The 23,224-nt window shown below is 37.5% G+C and overlaps 1 protein-coding gene across 2 annotated transcripts in view; it reads right to left on the bottom strand.

Moving 5' to 3' along the window:
- The window catches only part of LOC113066145 (apoptosis regulator Bcl-2-like), a 46,581-nt gene that overhangs the window by 21,119 nt on the left and 2,238 nt on the right, over nt 1–23,224 (bottom strand). The window contains exon 2 of one of the 2 annotated variants that reach the window (XM_026237835.1): nt 13,624–15,657. The exons of the other annotated variant lie outside the window; for it this stretch is intronic. Coding sequence (XP_026093620.1) covers nt 15,292–15,657 — 366 coding nt within the window. The 3' untranslated portion in view covers nt 13,624–15,291. Of the gene's footprint in view, nt 1–13,623; nt 15,658–23,224 lie in introns of those variants that run through there. 2 annotated transcript variants of the gene reach the window in all.

The raw sequence follows: 23,224 nt of genomic DNA, 5'->3' as shown, positions 1-23,224 counted from the left end.
AATTCCAAACTAGTTCTACTCTTCTGCTAGTAAAAAGTTCTTTGTGCATGTAGCTTGTGAAGGCTTGTCTTAGGGTGATGGGAGGAAATGAGACAGTTGAAATATTTCGATTTATACAGTTTTTGACCAACTCACCAGCAAGGTCTCGATCTGCCTGATAAATGAAACATCATGCAATTGCGTGTGGCACTGCTGACCCCATATTTCAGGGCAGGTCCACCCCATCACACTTATATCACTGTGCCAAAGAATATATCTTTATAGCCACACTTTAAACATTAAATATAACAGTGAAAATTGTAATTAATTAATATTATCCATCCATCCATCTTCTGCTTACCCGGAATTATTAAATACTTAGTAATTTACAATAAAATGTATTATCAATTGTATTATCAATTAAGTAATCCATTTGTATATTTTTCATGAATTTATTTATTAACAAACTATGTTTACTGACAATAAATTTGAGATCATCTGATTTATAATTCATTTATCAAAAAAGCTAAATAAATGTTTAATCAAGCCTAAATTTAAAAATTCAACAATTAATATAAAATGTATATTTTAAATAAAACATAACATATTAATGCATAAATAATTGTGTCAAATAGTGGCAAATTAGACAAAATCCAATTGAACTGCAGTAAAAAAACAAACAAAAAAAACAGCAAAAAACATTTTTTTCTTATTTCTTAACAGAGTGAGCCATTGCACCACGGTTGCAAAGTGTTGCTGTGGGTTGAGCAAATTGCCAAGTATCACAACCCTAAGGATAATCTATATTGAAGAGAAGCAAGAGAATGACTGTTTTACAAAGCGCTATTGGTGTTTCTTAAAACTCGTCTGAAGGGAATCTTCAGGCTTAGCTTATAGGGGGTTTCTGTAAGGTGCTTTTCATCTGAAAGAGCACAAGACGCCTGGATGACATCCATTTTCTGGGCCTCTTTGTTGAGATGTTCTTGCAGCTGTGGATATAGCAAATGGAGCTTGCTCTGTGGCCATGCTAGGATTGGGTGGGGATCTGCCCTCTGAAAACTGCTAGCTATTAACTGTATATTCACAAACTGTTTAACAATTTTAACCATCTTTAACAATTTCCATTTTAAAAACTTTAAAATCAAAGGGTCTTCACCAAAAGTCATACTGTCTAATGGCTACATGGCTAACGACCAATACGTTGATCTGATGCGCAATTCCTTTCAGACCCACATTAAAGATTTCATGGGCAGAGTAAGGTACAGGCCCACACATAGGCACAGATCAAAACATTCCCATCTGAGCTATGTCTTTAGAAAGAGCTCATTAGTTTCCAGTCACTTGCTGTGTAGGCCAGCACAATATGCTCACTTTAGCATTGGCGTTAGTTAGCCATTTTCTGCCGTTCATGTGATCTGGAGTGCAATTTATCACATCTTTCCGAGCCTATTCCAGTGAATCAGTATAATGATTCTTAGTGCAGTGGCAAGCATCTATGAGCTGTTTCGTCTCAGTTGGGTAGGAGTTCACAAGAAAAGTGAAATGTTTAAATACGCAGATACACAGTTTACTTTTTGATTTTGGCCTGCGCTCAGCACTCTTTCATCTCCATAAATGCTACAAATTAGTTGGTGCAGCTTTCTGTTTTTTGTGTTTTGGCACTGCTGAAAAACTGAGGTGTTGGAAAGTTTATAACACACAGTGGTAATTGCAGTATCGTCGGGATGTTTTTAGGTGGTTCCCCATGTTTAAATCCCCGTTCTAACTGTAATTCAAAAACAGCCTACAAAAAGCATGGAAAAACAAGCCAATGGAAAAATAAATCAGCGTTATTATTCATGCACTATTAATTACAAATGTCATCTTTATGAAAAACCTACGTATATAGCTTACCCTTTTTTTAACCCTATTAAAAAAACCTGTAAACTTTTTCCTTGTACCAATAAATTACTGAACAATCACAATAAAAAGAATTAGATAAAATAGTTCATATATATATATATATATATATATATATATATATATATAAGAGGTGGAATGGTTCAACTTTATCAAGGCTCGGTTTGTTTCAAGGTTTTAGGGTTACGTTTTTTGGTTTCAGCAGGCCTACGTTCAGACAGCTGTGTGTACGGATACTTACCCAAATGGGCATTTTGACATAATTTTCTGTGAATTTTTCCATTTAAACACAATACTTCAGAGACAGCTTAATATTTGCATACGTTCTGAGGTGCGGGTTTGTGTGTTTGCGGGTTGAGCGCACACTCACATCCTTTGGCACTTGATGGATGACGGAATAAATGACTGCTCATATTCCAGAATATGGCATTTGCATTGAACAGGAGTGCATGTTTTTTTTTTATATATCTATATATGAATCAGTAACACAGTCACATACACAAACATATTTTTACATTGAGGACAGTTCACTGATGCACATTCACAGCTGAGGAGTTCAGAATAATAACTCGCAGTCAACTAGTCTCAGAAATGAATTCACTTCCATCCATCTGATGATAATGAGGCAAGGTTGAAATCACTCACGGCACAAACTCACTGTGTCCAGTCTTGATAAATTCCTGTTACACACTGAGTCCAGTCGATCCGAGCACACAATCTGTCCAGTTACAAACATATTCACAGGTGCACCTCGAACTTCATCAATGGAGACACTATTCACAAAGGTGAATGTCTCTGGCCGTTTAGCCATTAGCACACACAGGATGACTCAAACGCATATATCATAAATAAATAGCACAGAAATGAAATAACAAGGGTTATTCTCTTAAACTTTGGCTCTTGTATTACTGAGAATTTACACGGTATCCAAAATGACGACACAAAACGACGACTCCTTCTCTTCTTATCCATGTAACTCACATCATGAAGTAACCCTGATCATTTTGTTCCCTATAAGCTCAACAGTCATTGCTCAACAAGCTAAACAGTCATTGGCCAGCAATAATACACTTGCATTAATTATATTATGTCACTGAATATGAAACAAAAAAAATAAAAATTCCGAACAATCAAATAATGCTGGTACATATAATTATATCACATTTTGAAAGAAAAGAATAATAATTAAATATATACATGTAAATATTCTGCATTATTATAAAGCAAGCATATTTTAGCGGTCCCTACACTTATATTAAGCAGAGGTGGATCTGTGAAGGGAGACATCCACAGTACTGCCATTACCTGACGCTTCTTGTGGGTTCATTCAGACCTGAACATTTTTGACCCGTTTAATATCTTACAAGAAGGCTCAGATGGAATCCAAAGACATTTTCTGCACTTTGAGGAGAACACCTGTAGAACATGTTATGAACAGAGCTGAAAGCACTAGATTAGTTTTAGTAACTTAAAGCACAATAAAGCTTAATTATTATTTACTAAATGAACATGCATGGGACAAAACTTATGACACAAGGGCGTTCCAAGTCTGCAGAAACTTCTGCGGAATTCTGAAGGTACACATTCACTTATAATTCATTGGAAGAAATATAGAATGTACCAAATCACACTGGAAGGACTGGAGAGTTTAGAACACAAGTATTGTGAAAAAAGTTCTTACATCTGAGAAGAAAGCTGTGAAGAAGAAAGATATAAAAACAAGTGAGATATTAAAGTTTAAAATGAATTAGTCAGGCTGCATTCTTTTATATATGCACAATTCTTACTACTCCAAAGAAAGCTGTGAGGCATCAACATCCAACTCCCTGGGGATCTGCCATTGCGACACAATTATTGCAACACTGTAGAGTTTAATAATACCGTCCTGCGAGTAATTTTAAGCAGATGGAGAGAAACAAGGTCACATGTGAGCACACAGAAGCACCAATTCTCCGTTCAGTGGTGTAGATCCAAAGATAAATGCCGTACATTTTCCGTACATACACACACATACCTGAGATATTACAACCAAACTTGAAAAAAAAGGTGTCCCTAAGCTTTCAACAGACATACAAAACACTTTATTTGGCTAATGAAAATGAGTATTTGAAAAAGATTCTCAAATGAACTAAGACTGCCTTTTGAGAATGTTTTTGAATGAAAAAAAAACATTTACTGCACAAACCTCCTGAGATTGTTTTTCAAATCTGAGGTTGATTTTGACATTAGCTTCTCCTTGGCTCTACTATAAGACATTCTCTCTGAGTTGATTTCTCAAATGTTGTATCACTGGAAACCTCAGCCTAGTTCTTAGAATGTGTCTCACCACAACCGGTATTCTTAGAGTCAAGGGCTCACTTCAGGGTTGAGGTATAAAATATTTCACTATATGTCAGTTTACTTTAGATTTGAGAGCATTCATTAAGACATAATCTGACAAAGTCCTAAAAAGCTTCTTTTGGGAATTACGGCAATAAAATGATGCATTTTTCTGTACTGACAGGTCTTATTTCTAATTTGACTTGAAAATGCTATATTTTAAAAATAAATAAATAAATAAAAAACTAGATCTAGTTCTTTTTATATATATATATATATATTTTGTTATAGCTACATGTCTTAAAGGGAAGTTGTGGCCCAATGGTTAGAGAGTTTGACTCCTAACCCTAAGGTTGTGGGTTCAAGTCTCAGGCCGGCAAAACCATGACTGAGGCAAGGCACTGAACCCCAAACTGCTTTTCGGGTGCAGCAGTATAAATGGCTGCCCACTGCTCCGGGTGTGTGTGTGTTCACATCTCTGTGTGTGTGCACTTTGGATGGGTTAAATGCAGAGCACGAATTCTGAGTATGGGTCATCATACTTGGCTGTATGTCCTTTCACTTTACACGAATGCATTTCAGCTTCAGCAACGAGGGCATGAGACAGAAGAGCAGCTCAACAATAAACCAGCCATCTGAGAACTCTGGTGGCATGGCGTAATCATTTCTGAAGAACATCTGATGAGCTTTTTCAGGGTTTGGTTTAACACTATAACAACAGAAGACCTAATCACATGTCTGTAAGCAGATACTGAGGAACTAATAAAAACTATTCACACACAAATAAATAAATAAAATAAATGCACGCAAAAGCAAATCCGCATTTGAAATCATTACATCTTCACAGTTTATCCTCACTTTGTTAAGTTCTACTTTTTATCGGTGCATGATGTCATATGAGTGCATTTGCGCACGCACACACCCCCTCACGCACACCGCCACCCCCAACTTCCCTATGTCCCATATTTCTCATTAACTAAGCTGACGCAGACATGCTTACTTCTGCCTGCTTAAACTTCATCAATGGCAAGTTGCTTCATTCAAATGACCTTTCAATAAACAACAATTAAACCTCTGATGAAAAACGCCTGTTAAGCCATTGAGCAAAACTCAGTTGCACAGCTGAGGTAATGACTTCCTGTTGAACGAAATAAGCTTATATTTGAGTTTCTCAAGAACTTTCACAGTGGCTTGAAAGAAAAGTGACCGACGGTTTAAAGAAACACATCTCGAATCAGCTGACTGAGGCAGGAAGCCGACCTCAGCTAGTACTTGGAAAGTTTTTTCTTTGAACAACAAGAGTTCTATTTAAATGTCAGATACAAGGGATGCTGAACCGCTAAACCCAAAAAAAGAATGAAAGCAAAAGTTGCCTGACATGTGTACCTCTGTAGAGCGCAGAGCATGTATAGATTTATGTCTTTTATGACGTGACCGTTTCTTTCTGTATAATTATGCAGCGTATTTTAAAATTGAGGAATTACTTTAATACTTTGCTTTAAAATATCATAGAATAATAAATAATTCAATATAGTACACTGTCAGCACAGCAATAAATAGATATTATTATTAATTCTACAATTTCAAACCTCATTTCTATATTTTATTTGATTTGAAATAAAATAAACAAAAATCTTCAGCTAAGGCATAATTTCTTATTTCATTCTATGTTAGTACTAAATTAAATCTTAAATAAAAATGAATAAAAAAATAACAGACATCATTTAAAAAATTATAAAACCACTAAAACAAAGAACAAAATGACTAGAACTTATCTAAAATGAAAATTAAAACAGAAAATATAAAAAAAAATAATAATTCAAAATATTCAGAAAAATAAATATCTCTACATAGTTATATAATGATAATATATGAGTATAAAAACTAAAATGCATCGAGATCATAATATAAATATTGCAAAATTAATTAATTTTATACATAAAAATTGATAATTCTAAAAACAAGCATCCTAAAAACCTGTCTTATATCATTCAGAAATAAACTGTTATTATTAGACACAGCTCAGTCACAACGATCAATATATTTCAGATGAGAAGTGACGTATTTAGCAACAAAAGTACATACTTAACTAGAATCAAGAAAATATCATCCAACAGGGACAAAGCCAGGAAAAAAAGTTATGTGCTCTGTTGATGACCATTACTTTGTGATGACATCAAACTTACGTCTTTGGATTTCTGCAGCATCTGCATTTCCAGAGGCAGAGCATTGTCTGCACTTCTGCTTTTTGATACCATCAGAACAACCCCTGAATGCATCGTTTGATATTTAAATGTGCAAGTAACACCCAGTGAGGGGAAACTGATTCTCCAAACATCAGAATGTAGGCACGTCAACCACAGGTTGATACACTTTGTAGGTGTATCATGATGCAGTCGACAGAAGTGAGTAATTTGAATACCTCATTGCACATAACATACAACCACACAAAACAAAACAATGGCTCGTGCTGAACACAAAACATCATGTTTTTTTTTTTTTTTGTCCTTATTTAACGCTTCAAAAAGGATCTATTCTGTCGCCCCTGGTTCTGCCCCACGCGTCTGTATGAGTCAGTCTTTGCAAATGAGGGGAAATGTCCCTCCATTGCCTCAGAGCAGAGGGACACATTTTTTGAAATGCTTGTGTTTATTTTTGTATCAAAAAATGAATCACCGGTCATGCATTTAAAAAATGTTAACTCTTTCTGTTCCTGTTACACGTCCTTGTACTTGAAGTCCTTGCTGATTACATCATATGTTATTAAAAAATAAAAATTCCAAATAGTGTTTTTTGCAGCGATGCCGCAGAAGAACCATTTTTGGTTCCACAAAGAACCTTTCAGTGAATAGTTTATATACAGTGTGTACGGAAAGTATTCAGACCCCTTTAAATGTTTCACTCTTTGTTATATTGCAGCCATTTGCTAAAATCATTGAAGTTCATTTTTTTTTCTTCATTAATGTACATACAGCACCCCATATTGACAGAAAAACACAGAATTGTTGAAATTTCTGCAGATTTATTAAAAAAGAAAAACTGAAATATCATGTTCCTAAGTATTCAGACCCTTTGCTGTGACACTCATATATTTAACTCAGGTGCTGTCCATTTCTTCTGATCATCCTTAAGATGGTTCTACAGCTTCAGTTGAGTCCAGCTGTGTTTGATTATAGTGATTGGACTTGATTAGGAAAGCCACACACCTGTCTATATAAGACCTTACAGCTCACAGTGCATGTCAGAGAAAATGAGAATCGTGAGGTCAAAGGAATTGCCTGAAGAGCTCAGAGACAGAATTGTGGCAAGGTACAGATCTGGCCAAGGTTTTAAAAAACTATCTGCTGCACGTAAGGTTCCTAAGAGCACAGTGGCCTCCACAATCCTTGAATGGAAGACGTTTGGGACGACCAGAACCCTTCCTAGAGCTGGCCGTCCGGGAAAACAGCTATCTGGGGAGAAGAGCCTTGGTGAGAGAGGTAAAGAAGAACCCAAAGATTACTGTGGCTGAGCTCCAGAAATGCAGTCGGGAGGTGGGAGAAAGATGTAGAAAATCAACCATCAATGCAGCCCTCCACCAGAGTCGGGGCTTTATGGCAGAGTGGCCCGACGGAAGCCTCTCCTCAGTGCAAGACACATGAAAGACACCATGGAGTTTGCTAAAAAACTTTGGTAATTGGTCAATTCTGACCAATCCAAAAGCAGTTTAGGAAATACATCAAGGCCAATGAGTGATGTGGATGTTGTCATGTGACTGCATTTTGGTTCGTTTCAACTGGTTCGGACCAAAGCAATCAGTGTGGTCTGTAAAGAAACCAAAAAAGCTGAAAAATGCTACAATGTATAATTGTTTGCCCTTGGTTCGGCCCAAATGAATCGAACTAGAGATGTAAAGGCACCCTTAGATCAAAAGGGTGCTTCTACTAAATACTGAGCAAAGGGTCTGAATACTTAGGACCATGTGATATTTAAGTTTTTCTTTTTTAATAAATGTGCAAAAATGTCAACACTTCTGTGTTTTTCTGTCAATATGGGGTGCTGTGTGTACATTAATGAGGAAAAAAATTGAATTTAAATGATTTTAGCAAATGGCTGCAATATAAAAAAAGAGTGAAAAATTTAAGGCGGTCTGAATACTTTCCCACTGTGTATATATATATATATATATACACTCTAAATAAACTTTTGATCAACGAAGAGTTGTTAGGTTAATCATGGAACCACAGATGGCAAAAAAAAAAAAAAACACATTGTACTTTTTGTACAGTTGTCATGATGCAAACAAGTGTGCACCATATTTCATGCAGGAGCAGGAGCATTACATAATATGTGTTCTAGACAACTTAATATGTGCCATTTTCATTTCCTAGAGACAATGACCTCCTTGAATGCAATCCAGCCTTCTATTGACTAGAAAAAAGGGGATTATACAAATGGGCTCGATAGGATCTGACTAGTAGACAGACTGCATAAGCTGAGGCCATTTAGCCTCAACCGGACGGTAGGAAGACCTTAACAAGTCTGTCGCATGTTGGCATCTGTTTGGACATAATTTGAATTCTGCTCAGCAACTGCATTGATAATCATTGTTTGTCCAGGAACTGTGGTGAGAAACGAAATGAATGTGATAAAACTCTGGGCACAAGGATAAAAATGACGCATGGCATCACAAAAGACGGTGGCTGGAGTCACCACATGAAAATAGAGAGAAAGTTCAGAGAGAGTGCAGGCCTCTGCTGTAGCTGAGGGGAAAGTTCCCCCCCTCCAACCACCAACCCCGGCAGGGTTACATTCTTTCATCTGAGCTCACCGCCACACTTCCAGAAAAGAGCATACAGGAAAAAGGCAGACAGTCTGACTGTTCCATGGACATAATCTCTGTAAGAGCCAAAAGAAATGAGAATAAACTTTTCATAGGAAAGAAAAATTTTATTATAGATTGTTTTTCCTAGAGAGTAATGAGGTTAAATCTAGAGCAAATGGAAACTTCTGCTTAGGTCTCCTTCTCAGATTTTTCTCCATAGAAAAACCCCTCAGTAATCTCAAGTGTCTCCCTTAGTTTCAGAAGAGATCTCAATGCCACAAACTGCACTCACATACGAGACAATGATATCTGCAATCAAAAGTTCAGTGTGAACTCAAAACATTTCTCATCTAATTTTCTCAGGACCAACTTATCTGAGCTATGCCATCCCACTGCTTTTATAACTCTATAACCGTACATATGCCAGAAATTTTCCTATTATTATTGTATTATGAATTTTATTCCTCCTAAAAAAAAACAATTCTATATATAAAACATATTATTTTTTAAACTTGCAAGATCGGTCAAATCCTCTAGCTGCCTCATTCAAATAATGTTTGGTTGAAATTGCAAGAATGACTTGTTACAGTCTTGGCAGCATCAGTAAGAATTGGTTACAATTTACAAGAAAAAAAAAAAAAATTACACAATGATTTTTTGGTATGTGCACTACCATTCAAATGTTTGGGGTCATAATATTTATGTTTTTGAAAGAAGAAATAAGCTTACCAAGGATGCATTTACCTGATCATAACAGTAAAAATAGTAATAATTTGAAATATTATTACATATAAATTACTGTTTTTCTATTTTAATACATTATAAAATATAATTTATTTCTGTGATGCAAATCAGAATTTTCAGCAACCGTTACTCCAGTCTTCAGTGCCACATCATCCTTCAGAAATCATTCTAATATGCTTATTTGGTGCACAAACATTTATTAAATGTTAACAAAACATTTGATTGATGAAACATTGATGAACAAAAAAATTCAAAAGAAAAACATGTATGTAAAATATTTTGTAACATATAAATATTTTAATGTCTCTTTTGCCAATGTCAATGCATCCTTGCTTGATAAAAGTATTAATTTCTTTCAAAAGAAAAAAGGTTTTCTGACCCCAAACTTTTCGATAAAAGAGTGTCTAGCTATTGCAAAAATATATTTGCAAAGAAAACGTTACATCTGCTGAAAATTGTGCGAAAATATCTTTAAAGTATTTTTTTACAATAAATATTAAATGATCGAATATAAAGCATATACTTTTACATGTAAAATTGTACACTTTAAATAATACAAATTCAAAAACTTTATAAATTCATCATATTTGAGTTTGAGACCAGTGAAGACATTGGCAGTGCAAGCAGAAATCACTGCTGGCCCAATTCAGCCAGCAGAAGAAAATCCTTATTGTTGAGCCCCCTTTTTCATTTAGCTTTAAAATTCTCTTCTGGGATACATAGTGTAAGTAAAAAGAGAAATGCTGTTTAAGAATGAGAAGCGATACACCAGAAAAGGCAAACCTCTGCCCACAGAGACCGTGTGGGTGATGACCGTGGGAGGTTCAGATGAAAAGACTGCCCCCAACCTCAGTCCTACAAACATTTGAGAAAAGGAAAGATTTTTACAGCATTAGCTCATGGGCCGGAGGCCTTCTGGAAGTGCTTTTCCGTTTCCCCCCTTTCTTCTCCCCCAGTTGCTTTCTAATCAGCCCTCTCTTCCTCCGCCACCCGCTTCCCTCGACACCCACACCCCCTCCAACACAGATCTACCACCCACGCGCACGCCTCCCAACCATTTTTTTCTCCCTCTTCCTCTGCTGGAAAGGTTCAACAACCTCTCTTTTTCTCTCGTTCATTTTCCGTCTCTCCGTCTATCAGCTGATCTTAGCCTGGCCTCCAAAAGAGGAATGAGAGGAATGCATTGATGTGGGCGTAAAGACAATCTGGCTTTGTTATTGTGTGAATCACGTAGGGGAACATTTTAGGGGCAGAGGAGCTCGAAAATCCTCCTGAGAAACTGAATAAGACGTTTAGACTGCACAACTATAAAACAAATTTAAGGTCACTTTAAGGTCACAGCAATGACACTGTTCTGAATCAGACCGCCATGGCCCACCTGCGGACTGCATCAAAACATTGACTAAACGGTGTCACCCTAACATATCTAGAGGTTTTTCTAGGGAGGTGCCAGAAAGGCTCATCTGTCCAAACCAAACAATAAGGTGTTTACTCACACTTTCTTACACAAAGTCCCTGTTTCAGGGTGCGATCCTTGATAAAGATGTTTTAACGCCAACACAAAGAGGCTGGTGACCACATCAAAGATAAAGGTATGGAACAAACTATTTTCCTTGACAAGCTTGGTCATATTTGTACAGGCAATTTTTCCACACTTCTAAGATCTGAGAAAACATTACTCGCATATCTAACAGGCATAATATAACACTCTTTATTGCCTGGTTTCGTGAAACCTCTGTTGTTAAATTCACGTTTATTATATTATTAAAAACTAATATTAAAAAAAGAGGCTTAATTGCCAGCATATGCTTTGATCACAAACTAGTCAAAACTTGAGGGTTTTTAGTGCACAAATGTGCCCCGCTGAGACCCTTACAGTTAGTTTGGATATCTGAATCTGTTCTCCTTTTGCAGGGGAATACCAAAAGGGGACTTTCAATCACTCAATGTTCAGCTAGTAGGTAAACAGAACAGAGAGAGTTCTGCAGAAAGGGGGATTTTTTTTACTTTTGCATTCATTTGCATTCGCGTCAAAACAGAAGTTTGGTCCTTTTTTCATTTGGCTAAAAATTGAGTTTTGAAACCTCTGAAATGTACATAGAAATCGCCAAACAGACGCTTCGGGAATCCGCGCTTGCTTTCATAATGAGTGATGAGCGCCGCAAAGATTTCGAAAGGAAAAAGGGGTAATATTTTGATCACAACAACTTGTGGTTAATGATAAAATGGAAAAGCTTTCCATCCGTAAACGGAACAAGCATTCCAGTCAGGTTAACCTTAGCGAAGTGTCGCTTTGAAATAGCTCACCATTAATCATTAGATTAACCGACTTCCCTTCCCACCACCAACATTTCAGCCCTGCTGCATGCATTACATCATACGAGACCCATTCAGAGCAGGAACGGGAGTGGGGCTCGCATATGTCCAGAGCATTGTGCTAAAGAACGGTCAAACTGAAAATGTCCCGCTGTCGGCGACAATGATCCCACTATTGAGTTGAATGGAAGGAAACACAGCATCGATCAGGCGGGTGTGTGAAGCCACATGACGGAGGTCAGGATTCCATGGCAGAGTCTCCGCTCTGCGGTTTCCTCTCTCGGCATAACAAGCACACGCTTTAGAAGCCTTGTGTCTTGTCATGGATCCCCAGTTAGCGAGCAAGCATCGTTCTTTTGTCTTGTCAGCCTGCAGGACATCACTGGACACAAGACCATTAGTCATAAACACACTGAGAAACACAGAACTTCAGTCATCAATTAGGCGTCTCTGTTAACACTTTGTAAGTGTCTCTAAAGAAACCCAAGAGAATGAAAAGCACGCTGGAGTTATTCACAGCGCCGCGACTGATCAGGCCCACGAGGTCTCACCCCTAAATATCAAACAGCTGTGTGAAAAAGCAAACAACAGCGCAAGCCTCTGAGAAGGCCGAAGGAAGAAAGGAGCTAGTTAGACAAACAGACAGATGGGGCAGTCGAGCTCTTGAGTGTGTTGCTATGTGTCTCTCTCTGTTCCCAAGTCTTTGCCCTCCTGCTCCTCCTCCTGATCAGCATGCAGAAGAAGGGGAGATGGAGGGTCCCCCTGCAGGCTGCCTGCATGCTAAATCACCCATCTGCTACCTCTCGTCCCTGGTGCCAAACCCACATGCTTCCATTGGAGCCCTGTTTGTGAATGAATTTACTTCTCTGTGTATCTGTGTGGACTTCCAGACGGCTCTTTGATAGGATGCTCTACTATGTTGTCTTCAAAAAAAGAACAAAAAATGCTTTTTGAAGAAGAATATTGAGAATGAATTTGAAAGTTCCAAATAGTCCAGTCGTACGCAATGATGCTAGGACTGTTTGAGTTGAAGCTAAACAGTGAATGAGCACCGGTGAACTGAAACTCTTTGCTATATAAGACACACATACACACACACACACACACATACATAAAATTCAAATGCATTAGTAAACTTACAATTAGTTTTATTAATAATCATAACGTGTCGCTTTGTGAATAATCACTAATTCTAGCATTCATTAAAAGCTGATACATATTTAAATGAATATAGAAAATTTTGAACATTTAGTTTCACTTATTCTGTTCTACTGCAATGTTATTTTAACAATTTTAATAAAACTGAATACATTTTCATCAAAAGACATAAGCTGTGATTAAAGTCACAATTTAGTGGAAGTAGCGACAAATCATTTCTTCCAAAGGGATTATTGAAAGAAAAAAAAATACTTGGTTTCATTGGGAGATCGAGTTATGACTTTTTAAAGGTATAGAAAAAACAAAACACTGAAATATTTGTATGGATGAAATGTTCACATTAAGTTCAAAAACATGCATTTAGGATAGATAAGGTAAGTTTCCATTTCACAAAGTATTTAAAAAAAAACAGTGTTTGTACTCACCACTGAACCAGCTAAATTATTCAAGTATAAATTGCAGTTCTGCCTTCGATCAGCAGTAGAAAAAAATTAATTCGTCCACAAAACTGCTGAAAATAAATCTACTATACATGTTGTTGTTACCTAGCAACTAACAGCATTCTTGTCTTTTCTTTTTTTTCTTGAAGCAGATTTTAAAAACCCTCAAAAAATGTCTGAAATCACACAAGCATGAGAACCATTCAGTTTCAGCAGAGGGTGAAAAAAATGTAACTGCATGGTGGATTTCCTGCACTGTTTGCGCAAGTTGATTATTGCAGCCATGAACCATGTCTAGACATCTAATTTTTCCCATCAGTGAGAAAATGGGGGAAATTGCTTCAGTATTGACTGTGCAATGAACACCCTTTCAAACACACTGGTGCCAATAAATCTGGCACAGTTGAGCTCCAGAGCATTCACCTACATGTATCTTGCATGCTTGAAACCTAAGGCCGGTGCGTGTAGATCCACTGTGTTCAACCCCACTGGAAAGGTTTTTAAAGTTACATGTTATGTATGCTACATTTAGAATGCAATCAATGTCAATGAGGTGAACACGTGCACGTTCCCATCTGGACAGGACATGACTGTGTCAGACTATGTGAACCACGTGAAATCTGAGAGAGCATGAGAGTTTTCCACATGGCTTTCCACTACATCGCATTACACTGGAAAGTGACAGAGCACCTTGCTTTCATCAGGTGCGTCAGTCCCCACCTGCCATCATCAAAGGACCAATCCACCCCGGGAGGGGAGCTAGAAATCACCCTCCGCCCCAAAACCAAGCTGTCTCTGCCTCTAGCATCACCAGTGTCACCTATTCTACACTTCAGATGTTTATCTGTCCAAACTATCGGAGCTAATAGTTTATTCAAGTCCTCCTGGGAATTTTTATTTACAAGTTGGGAAGTCTTAATTATGATGTCAAGTGCGTTCAAATCACTTTGGTCGGAGCGAGATGAAAATGCATTTTTTCTACATGAAATTCAACAAGACTTTTTTTCCCTCTACATCTACAAAATGATAAATAAAGAACGTGCATCATGTGTCTTTGCTTTTTTGTTCTGTAAACTTAATCATTATATCTACCTTATTTTAAGCATAAGAGTGAGTGTGGCAATTAACCTCAATGTGACAGGTTTCCAGTGTCCAGATTACAGTTATTTGAATTTATTATTATAATCGTAAACAGTTTTGCTGTTTATTACACTTATTTTTCTTCTAGTTATTTACCTATAGTGGCTAATGAACACATTCAAATAGCCTACTTCTGCATTGCAAAATAAGGTGAATATTCTATCGTAATTCTACAATTCTACTGGTATTTTCTACATGCAACATAGATAGTTTTATTTTTAAAAAAGTCCACTGTGTTCAACGTGTTTTCTCACTACATACTCTTAAAAGGGGCTTTCTACATACTCTTAAAAGAAAGTCCAGATTCCCCACTCATGACTACGACTTTGTGTGTTCAACTTCTAAATATGATCTTTCTGATATGACTTCAATGCATGAATGCACTCTGAGAGCCCTTCTGATACTTCAACATGAGAATAGTTTGAGTAAAAAAGAGGCATCCTTTCTCATCTCAGAACTCTACCTCCGTACCCTACCTCCACCAAAGAATGGTTAATTTAAACCTGTAGATTCATTTGAGCACTGATGCTGACAACAAAACCACACAGACTTTAGAACAAGCATTAATTCCAGCAGTCGTTTCATTCTGAAATGTAGCCACAAGTGGTCAACATGCAGGGAAATCAGAAGGCAGGAATTACAACATGCGCCTGATGGCTCGTTGGCTCTCAAAGCTCTGCTGTTCAAGAATTCAGCTCCCCAGCTGTGTTCAGCCTTCTGGGAATGTGCTTTTGGCTCCCTCATAGCTAACCCACACATCCTATCCTCATCCAAGCAAGAGGGTTGCGTCCCACACTTCCTGTTCTGATCCCAGTGCTTTGCCACTAACAGTATAGTTTTTAACAGGACTGATGTTGTCTGCAAGACAAATAGGAAAACATTTTTTTTTTTTTGTATCAGCTCTATCCCTAATCCAAGTAAGCAGCACTACTGTATGTCAGCAAGGAAATTCCCCCATGAGCAGGCTGTCCAGCAGCACCGTCTCACAGTATCAGAGTCACTGGAACAGATGGGATATTAGAAAATGAAATGAAAGCAAAGAGCTGGTATCAGTGCTGTTATTCACTATAGTGTATTGAATTACCATTGACTATTAGCAGTGTACTTTTCACTACAGTAATATAATTATATCAGTAGGATGTAAAACGTAAGGTAAGACTCTTATTTTGAAAGACAACAATTCTTTCAACGAGGGCACATTAAATTGATCTAAAGTGAAGACATCTATAATATTACAAAATAAAATACTAATGAATTTATATTAGTGTTTATAAATATATATTAGTACAAATAAATATTTCAAATGAATACTTTCTATTCTTTTAAGACTGTATCAAATGTATAAAAAATATTAAGCAACTGTTTCCAACATTGATAATAAGACATGTGTCTTGAGCACAAAATCAGCATATCTCTGACTCAGAGAACCTAAGTTTTCAGAAATTCATATTTGATGTTAGATATCAGTATTAAATGTTATCTAGCTGCTTGATAAATCGTGCAGGTCAGCAGAACAACAAACATTTATGTATTCCCAACATGCCTGTTCTGTCATTCTCAACATTTGCCTGACATCTGATTGGACCTTAATGAATATATAATAGGGTGTGTTATGAGGAAAGAACATTTAGTGTTGAGGTTACCCACCCTATCAGATATGAATGAGCACAGGTTCTCTGCTGACAAGTGTGGAGAGAAGCAGTGCTAATGCCTTTTGGAGCTGCAGCTCACAGTCACGTTCAAGCAATAACAAGAAGAGGGGTTTTCAAACCAGGTCCACAAAAAGACAAACTTAGAGAGATAAATTCTCCTCACTGGACAAAGACTTCTCCTCAATTACTAAGCTAGATCTACTTCAACATGCCTTAATGAGAGTCTTAATCTCAAAGGGAGGCTTTAACAGGCAAAGACTGCCTCTTTCCCAATGTACATGAATAATTCAAGCTGCGTTGGATGAACCTAAAATACATAATTACTGTTTGACTTATCTTAGCTTTGATTCTGCCATATCTGGACCCAGCACTGCTCAAACTTTGTGCTATCTTGAAATAACATCTTATTAGCATTCAGCGGGGGTTCCTTGGGAATGCATTGAGTGAATAACTCCCCATTCTGTTAACCAAAAATTAGAGGACGTCGATGAAAACAGTTGCAATGAAATGGAAGTAACGACTTACTTTTCGGCCACATTGGGACCAAGTATGTACTGTAGGTGAGGTCTGCCATTTTCAGTTCAATGCCCTGGGAGAGCAGTTAAGTGAGGACACATATTGTACAAGAAGAGCATGTTTTTGAAACTTATGTTGGCTCACGCTGGATGGGTGGTAGAAACAGTTTTAAGGAGGAGATCAACAGGGCCTGCAGTGCCTGGAGCAAACCAAAAAGCAGATGGCAAGCGACGGACAGGGCTGACCCTGAGGTACCCAAAGTGGGGAATACTTGGCTTCAGCCCTGAACAGCTTAAAATCCACCAAGAAACGTGTTCCCTCCAGACAAAAGATAAGACAAGAACAGTGCATTGTTGGACATGCTGAGCCACGCTTATGCCAAACAAGAACAGAGAGACAAAGGGTAGCCCCGACACTCTTGAGTCCTCAATTCTTCAAAACTGCAGCATGAGGAGAGGGTGAATCTAAAAAAAAATGTATAAATAAAGGCTTAGGTTTAACCTTAAGAAATGGAGAGCATCTAAAGTCAACATGATAATCAAATTACAGAAAAATTTAAGCACTAGAGACATGACAGCACAAAATTAAAGAAACCACGCTATAAGCTTGCTCTAATTCCATTAGAACAAAATCCAAACCTGCCCAAACTCTTTATGATGCCTGCAGCAAAAGTCCCTCATTTTTGAGCCTTTGTCTGGGTTTTATTTCACAGCACATGTCACATGTTTGTGAGATTGTGTGGCTTCTTTCAGGGGGCAGATGCACAGATGTGGATTTACTGTAAAGGGCTGCTAAGAACCAACTGCTAAGGCTGACAACTTTTGTGTTGGAGTTTGAATCAGTTGCAATCTGACTGTGAGCAAATAAACTCACAACAACATTTTCACTAATAAATGAGCTTGCGGAGCATGCCCGCACACCAAACAGTGAGTGTTTGTTAATGCACATGAGCAGTATGAAGCAAGCAAGCTCTCCTACAGTCTGCCCCATTTTTGTGTATATAACTACAGCTCTCTGAAAAGATAATGATCCGGTAATTAATCTAATGTGTTTTAGTTGAGGGGCCATTGAGTCAAACACATGCCCTAAACCAGAAACTAGGACCATATAAGTTGGCAAACATTCATGAGCTTGTCCCACTCCTCTTTTGTCTTTGTTCCTATATTCTACAGTGAACAGGGGCAAAGGAAAAAAATAATTTTGAAATCATAAAGTACATATAAAAGGGTGAGGAAACTCAAAAGCGAAATTGCAGCATCAAAGGCAGATAAAACTCAAAACCAATACAAAGCCTTTCTGATCAGCAAGCACAGTCACTTTGATCAATCACAAATCAACTTGTCCAAATAACTAACCCACAATCCACAAACACATAACTAACCCATAACTAACCCACTATCCACAAACACAAAAAAATCGATGTCAATGTGCATCTAATTTTTTACATTTTATTCCTAATAATGGTTAAATGTGATTTCTGTACTTTATTTACTATTCATTACACATAATCTCTTTAAAGTCACAATTTAACAGAAGTAGTGACAAATCTTTTCTTCCATACTGTGCACAATGTACTGTACATCTGAGTTTAGCAAATTATTGGGGGGAAAAAAGTGAGAACTTGGTTGCATCCATCAGTTGTTTGACTGGATGTTGAGATGAGATGAATGAAAGCTTGCAGACGATTGTAGAGGAGTGGGGTTTAAGTGGATGGAATGATTGTAGAAGTTCAGTGTACATCTACAGAGAAAAGTCTGAAATTTCACTGGAAGATCAAATTATAACATTTTGATTACGAAGTAAAAAAAAATGAGAAAATGATTAATTCGCAATAAGATCTATAACATGCAATTACAAAATAGAACATCAAGAACACTGTGTGTATGTAGGGAATGTCCCCACAACTTTCTCTGCGAGTCTCTGACCTCTTCAGGGAAACCAATAACTAAAAACGTAAATGTGGCTGAGACATTTCAGCTTCGCCAAGGTTTTCTTCTAATGACTCACTGCAAGTTTCAGTGAATAAAATCGAGAGATCGATGAGGGACAACAATGTTTTGGCATTCTTTAACATAAAAATCCGCTTGGTGCTTACCCAGTATGTTCTTTCTCTGCTGAACTCACCTTTCACATCCAATTTGTTCCCTTGTCTGTAATCTTCATAACTTACAAAGGGAGGGAAAAATGAGATAACCTACATTTTCAAGTGATTTTATGATGAATAATTTTGTCAGTGAATACTCTTTTATGATTTGAGCGATTACCCATGTCTTCTTAATGACTTTTGTGTCTTTGTGTATAGAATCTGGCTTCTCAACCCAAAGAGACCACACCTGCAAGGGAATCCTTATGTTCCCACCACTACCAGCCCTAAAATAAAACCCAGCATCTCAACCAGGCTGCTTTTCCAGACACACCCAGCCAAAGGTTTCTCCTTGAGGTCCAAGGCAACATGCAGCACTCTGGCAGCCAATCAGAAACTCCCTTAGAACCCTAACTTGCCCACTTGGAGCAGGAGCCACAACCTCAAAATCCTGACAGTAGCTGGGCAGGAAGGTGCAGTAACAAAACATTTTCTTTACACCGTCACATATTCTACATCCTTCTCCATTTTCTCTTTTTTAATCTCACAGTTCTTTTCTTCTGGCACCTTACTCGGCACCTTCACAGGAACAGATTACACTGCAATGGTAAAATACACCGAAGGTTTGTTTGAAGGCATTATCACTAAATGTCAAAAAGAGACACTCTTTCTTTCATGATCTGTCTTTCGTGTTGATATCGCTTTCATAAACAATGTCACTTGAAAGGGCTGTAGGAGGCACATGTTGGGGAAAAATGAATACCTGAATGACGTTAGAGCTTTTGAAGTTCTTTGACTCCAACTGTAAAACGCAACACCCAGGTGGGGTCAAACACGCCTCTAAAGCTTGAGAATAAGTAGTGTACTGTACACAGCCAGAAACCTGTAATGAACCGCAGGTATGTGGTGTATGTGGGCGAACACCTGCGCAATTGTAGTCTGTCTAAACAAACTTACGCGCAGACTGATTCCATTATCTGAATGGGGGCCGGAGTAAAACAATACACTGCATATGCCAGGCTGCCTCAGGAAGTCATGAGGATAGCAAGACTACGTATAATAAGATATGAAGGTTTATGCTGAACCTTACATAAACTGCAGATTGACTTTTTGTTAATAGATCTATTCAATCTCAACAATAAGTGGGAGATCATTAAGCATGTTGTGCATTGAGACACATTGCAATTGATCTTAATCTCAGTTCACCAAACCAACAGAGCTACATCTTTACCTACACCTCAGCACTAACATGGCAATTAAGATAACAGCAAACATCCATTTGTTTGGGCATGCTAAATGAGCTACCTCAAAGCGGTTACACAGTAATGAGAAAGCTCATTAAGCATTTTGCAAACCAGAAGTCCTAACGGTCTCAGCATCTGCTCTGTTTTGCCACGTGCAATGCTGTCAAATTTTGGAAGGAGGCAATGGACCTACGTTACACTCCTACAGCGTCTGTTAAACACATTAAATAAGCAATCAGACAGTTTCAAAAAGTTGTTTTAATTCAACATTCTCTACAAATTATTATAACATTATTTTATGTCATATATAATAAGATGACAAGTGTATTTTAAATATATGCATTTTTTACATGAGAAATAGCATACACTGTATAGACCTTAGACAGGGTAGTGCATTTTTGCTGTGCCTTTCCTAAAAAATTCTGTAAACAAAGACTCTATAATAGCGTTTTGAATTGGGTGAGTTGTGAAAATGACATGAGTACACCTTATAGAGTGTGTGATATTGTATGTGCAAACATTCAATAAGCTGCTAGAGTTCTGGAAAAGGTGTTTCCATACAGAATGAAATCTGAGTAACATCTATAGGATGTTCTTGTTTTGTGGAAAAGGGACAAAGGCAGGTAAAGTAGCCAAGTGTCTATTGTTGCATTCACCTCTAAAACACCTCTACAGATGGCTATTTTTAGGTAAGGGTCACAAGAGAGGCCAAAACAGATTATGGAAAACCTTCCAAGCAGCACAAGACTATGTTAATTCAGTTTCCAGCCTAATGCAAGCCATTTCTTATTTAGCTGCAACGATAATTATCTGACATCAGGTATGACGCACGGCATGTTTAACATACGTCATTTAGAATTAGTACATTAATATCTGAAAGAGCCAATTTAATTATGTCTCTTGTCAACAGTCTATAATTGTATAAACAAAAATTCCATCTACATAAACAGAACTTTTTTTTTAAGTCTTTAAGTCCATTTTAACTTGTGACAATGACTGAAGTACAGTTAGACAACGGTCACAAAGACATGCTGGGTAAATGGGGTATCCCTGCAAGGGGCATGGAAAAATAATAATAAGACAGAGTGCTGTAGTACCGCTGAATCATGTATTCTCCACAGACAGGCTTTATCCAAGGATTAATGAATCACATTAATTCAAAAGAGGATAATAAGTCAGGATTAACTATGGTTGGAGAGGACATTTCTTTCTGCAAGAGAAGTAAAGACATCTGACCAATTTAGGGCAAAGGGAAGCCCTTCTGAAAACCTTCTAATATGGGAAATAAATACCACAAAACACTTGACTTCGTAACCGTTATACACTTACTGTAGCAAAGCCTGAACAGTTCTTCTTCCATTACCTGAGCCACTTGAACTTTATACAGAGTAACGGAGCATGGTTACTTTCAAGTACAGCTTATAGTAATATTTTTATTGGCTGCATCCCCACTGACGCTTCTGTTCTTGAGATGAAAAGTCCTATAAATCTCCACACAGTGAGTTTTAAATGCATTCTTCAGACGTACGCAAATGAACAGGCCTGAACAGCACCAGCGCTCTGATGGTAAGCAATTGGGACATTATCAGTAACTTAATAAAGATACCCCTAAAATAACTAACTACAGAGGAAATCAAGTGGGAAGCATCCACTGTGCGAGTATATATCAATGTCAAATACTTCAAAACAAATCCTACATTTAAAGAAGCTGTTAATGACCGACTCAGTGTAATATATAACTCTCACGAGCAAGCCAATTCTCTCAGCAATAACAGTCTTAATGCTTTTCATGACAAAATGAAATAAATCATTTATCGCCTCTGGACAAAAGTGCTGAGCTTTGTGAATAATGCATGCACGTGTTAAAGGCTTATTAAAATGCTTCTCTGCTAATTGTGTACTAATTGCATTGTAATCTCTTCACACGATGAACTTGATACAGTCTAATAACAATAGTCAACCACCTATTCATTACAACTGACCTTTAAAATAATGAAATAAGGATTGCGTCTGGAGAGTGTTTGTGCATGGCAGCCGATCTGAAATGCTCTTTCTATACTTCACTTTATCATAAGCCATTTGAGTCAGTCTAACCTGCAGCAGATGTGGTAAGTAATGGCCATCATTAATTCAGCCCCAGCACACCTTTTGTCCAGACAGGAATAATGGCTCTGCTGGGCCACCTGCACAGCTGTACCAGACAGTGGAGAAACTAGGCTAACCTCTAGTCTGCAGTCTGAAGAAGACTGTACCATCTCTTAATATAACTAGCTCACATGGTTGATTATTTGAATGGAAAGGGAAACGATTCCCAAACTGCAATTTAATACCATTATACTTCTTTATCTAACATTACACACACATATTGTAGTTCAGTTCATGATTTGGAGAAAACAGATGGTCTCCACATCTCAGACTGGGGATTCTGAGATGCTGTGCTGCGTATTAATATAGGGTGGAGTCAATCCACCCATACAGGAACAACACAAACCATCATGGGCTGCTCCAATTTATACCGTAAATAATTCAGCACAAAAGCACTGCAGTGAGTGTGTTAAAACAAGGATTCTATATAGACAAAAAGGAAGGAATAAAAAGTGTTTACTTGTTTTGACTAGGAAGTTGTGCATTCATGGATATACTCGGTTTTTACACATGCCAGATTTCATTTCTTTTAAATAACAACCCACCAGGGTCCAGCTGCACCAGACCTGTTTGTAAGTTACAACCTAGAGTAAGGGCAGCATAAATGAACACATATGCTCGACTGCTGCACCATTAAATTTGAATGGAAGTCTCCAACCAGGAATGATAATTGGAATTTAAAAAAGGGCAGGCCAATAGGGCCATACAGCTTTGTTTTGTATACATACAAAGCTTAGTTTTGTACACATATAAAATATTTGTTGTATGTATTATAATTTAATAAT

The sequence above is a fragment of the Carassius auratus genome, chromosome 49 (genome assembly GCF_003368295.1).
Source record: "Carassius auratus strain Wakin chromosome 49, ASM336829v1, whole genome shotgun sequence".
Taxonomy (NCBI): Eukaryota; Metazoa; Chordata; class Actinopteri; order Cypriniformes; family Cyprinidae; genus Carassius; species Carassius auratus.
Note: the sequence above shows the minus strand (reverse complement) of the source record. Positions and strands in the feature narration are given on the sequence as shown.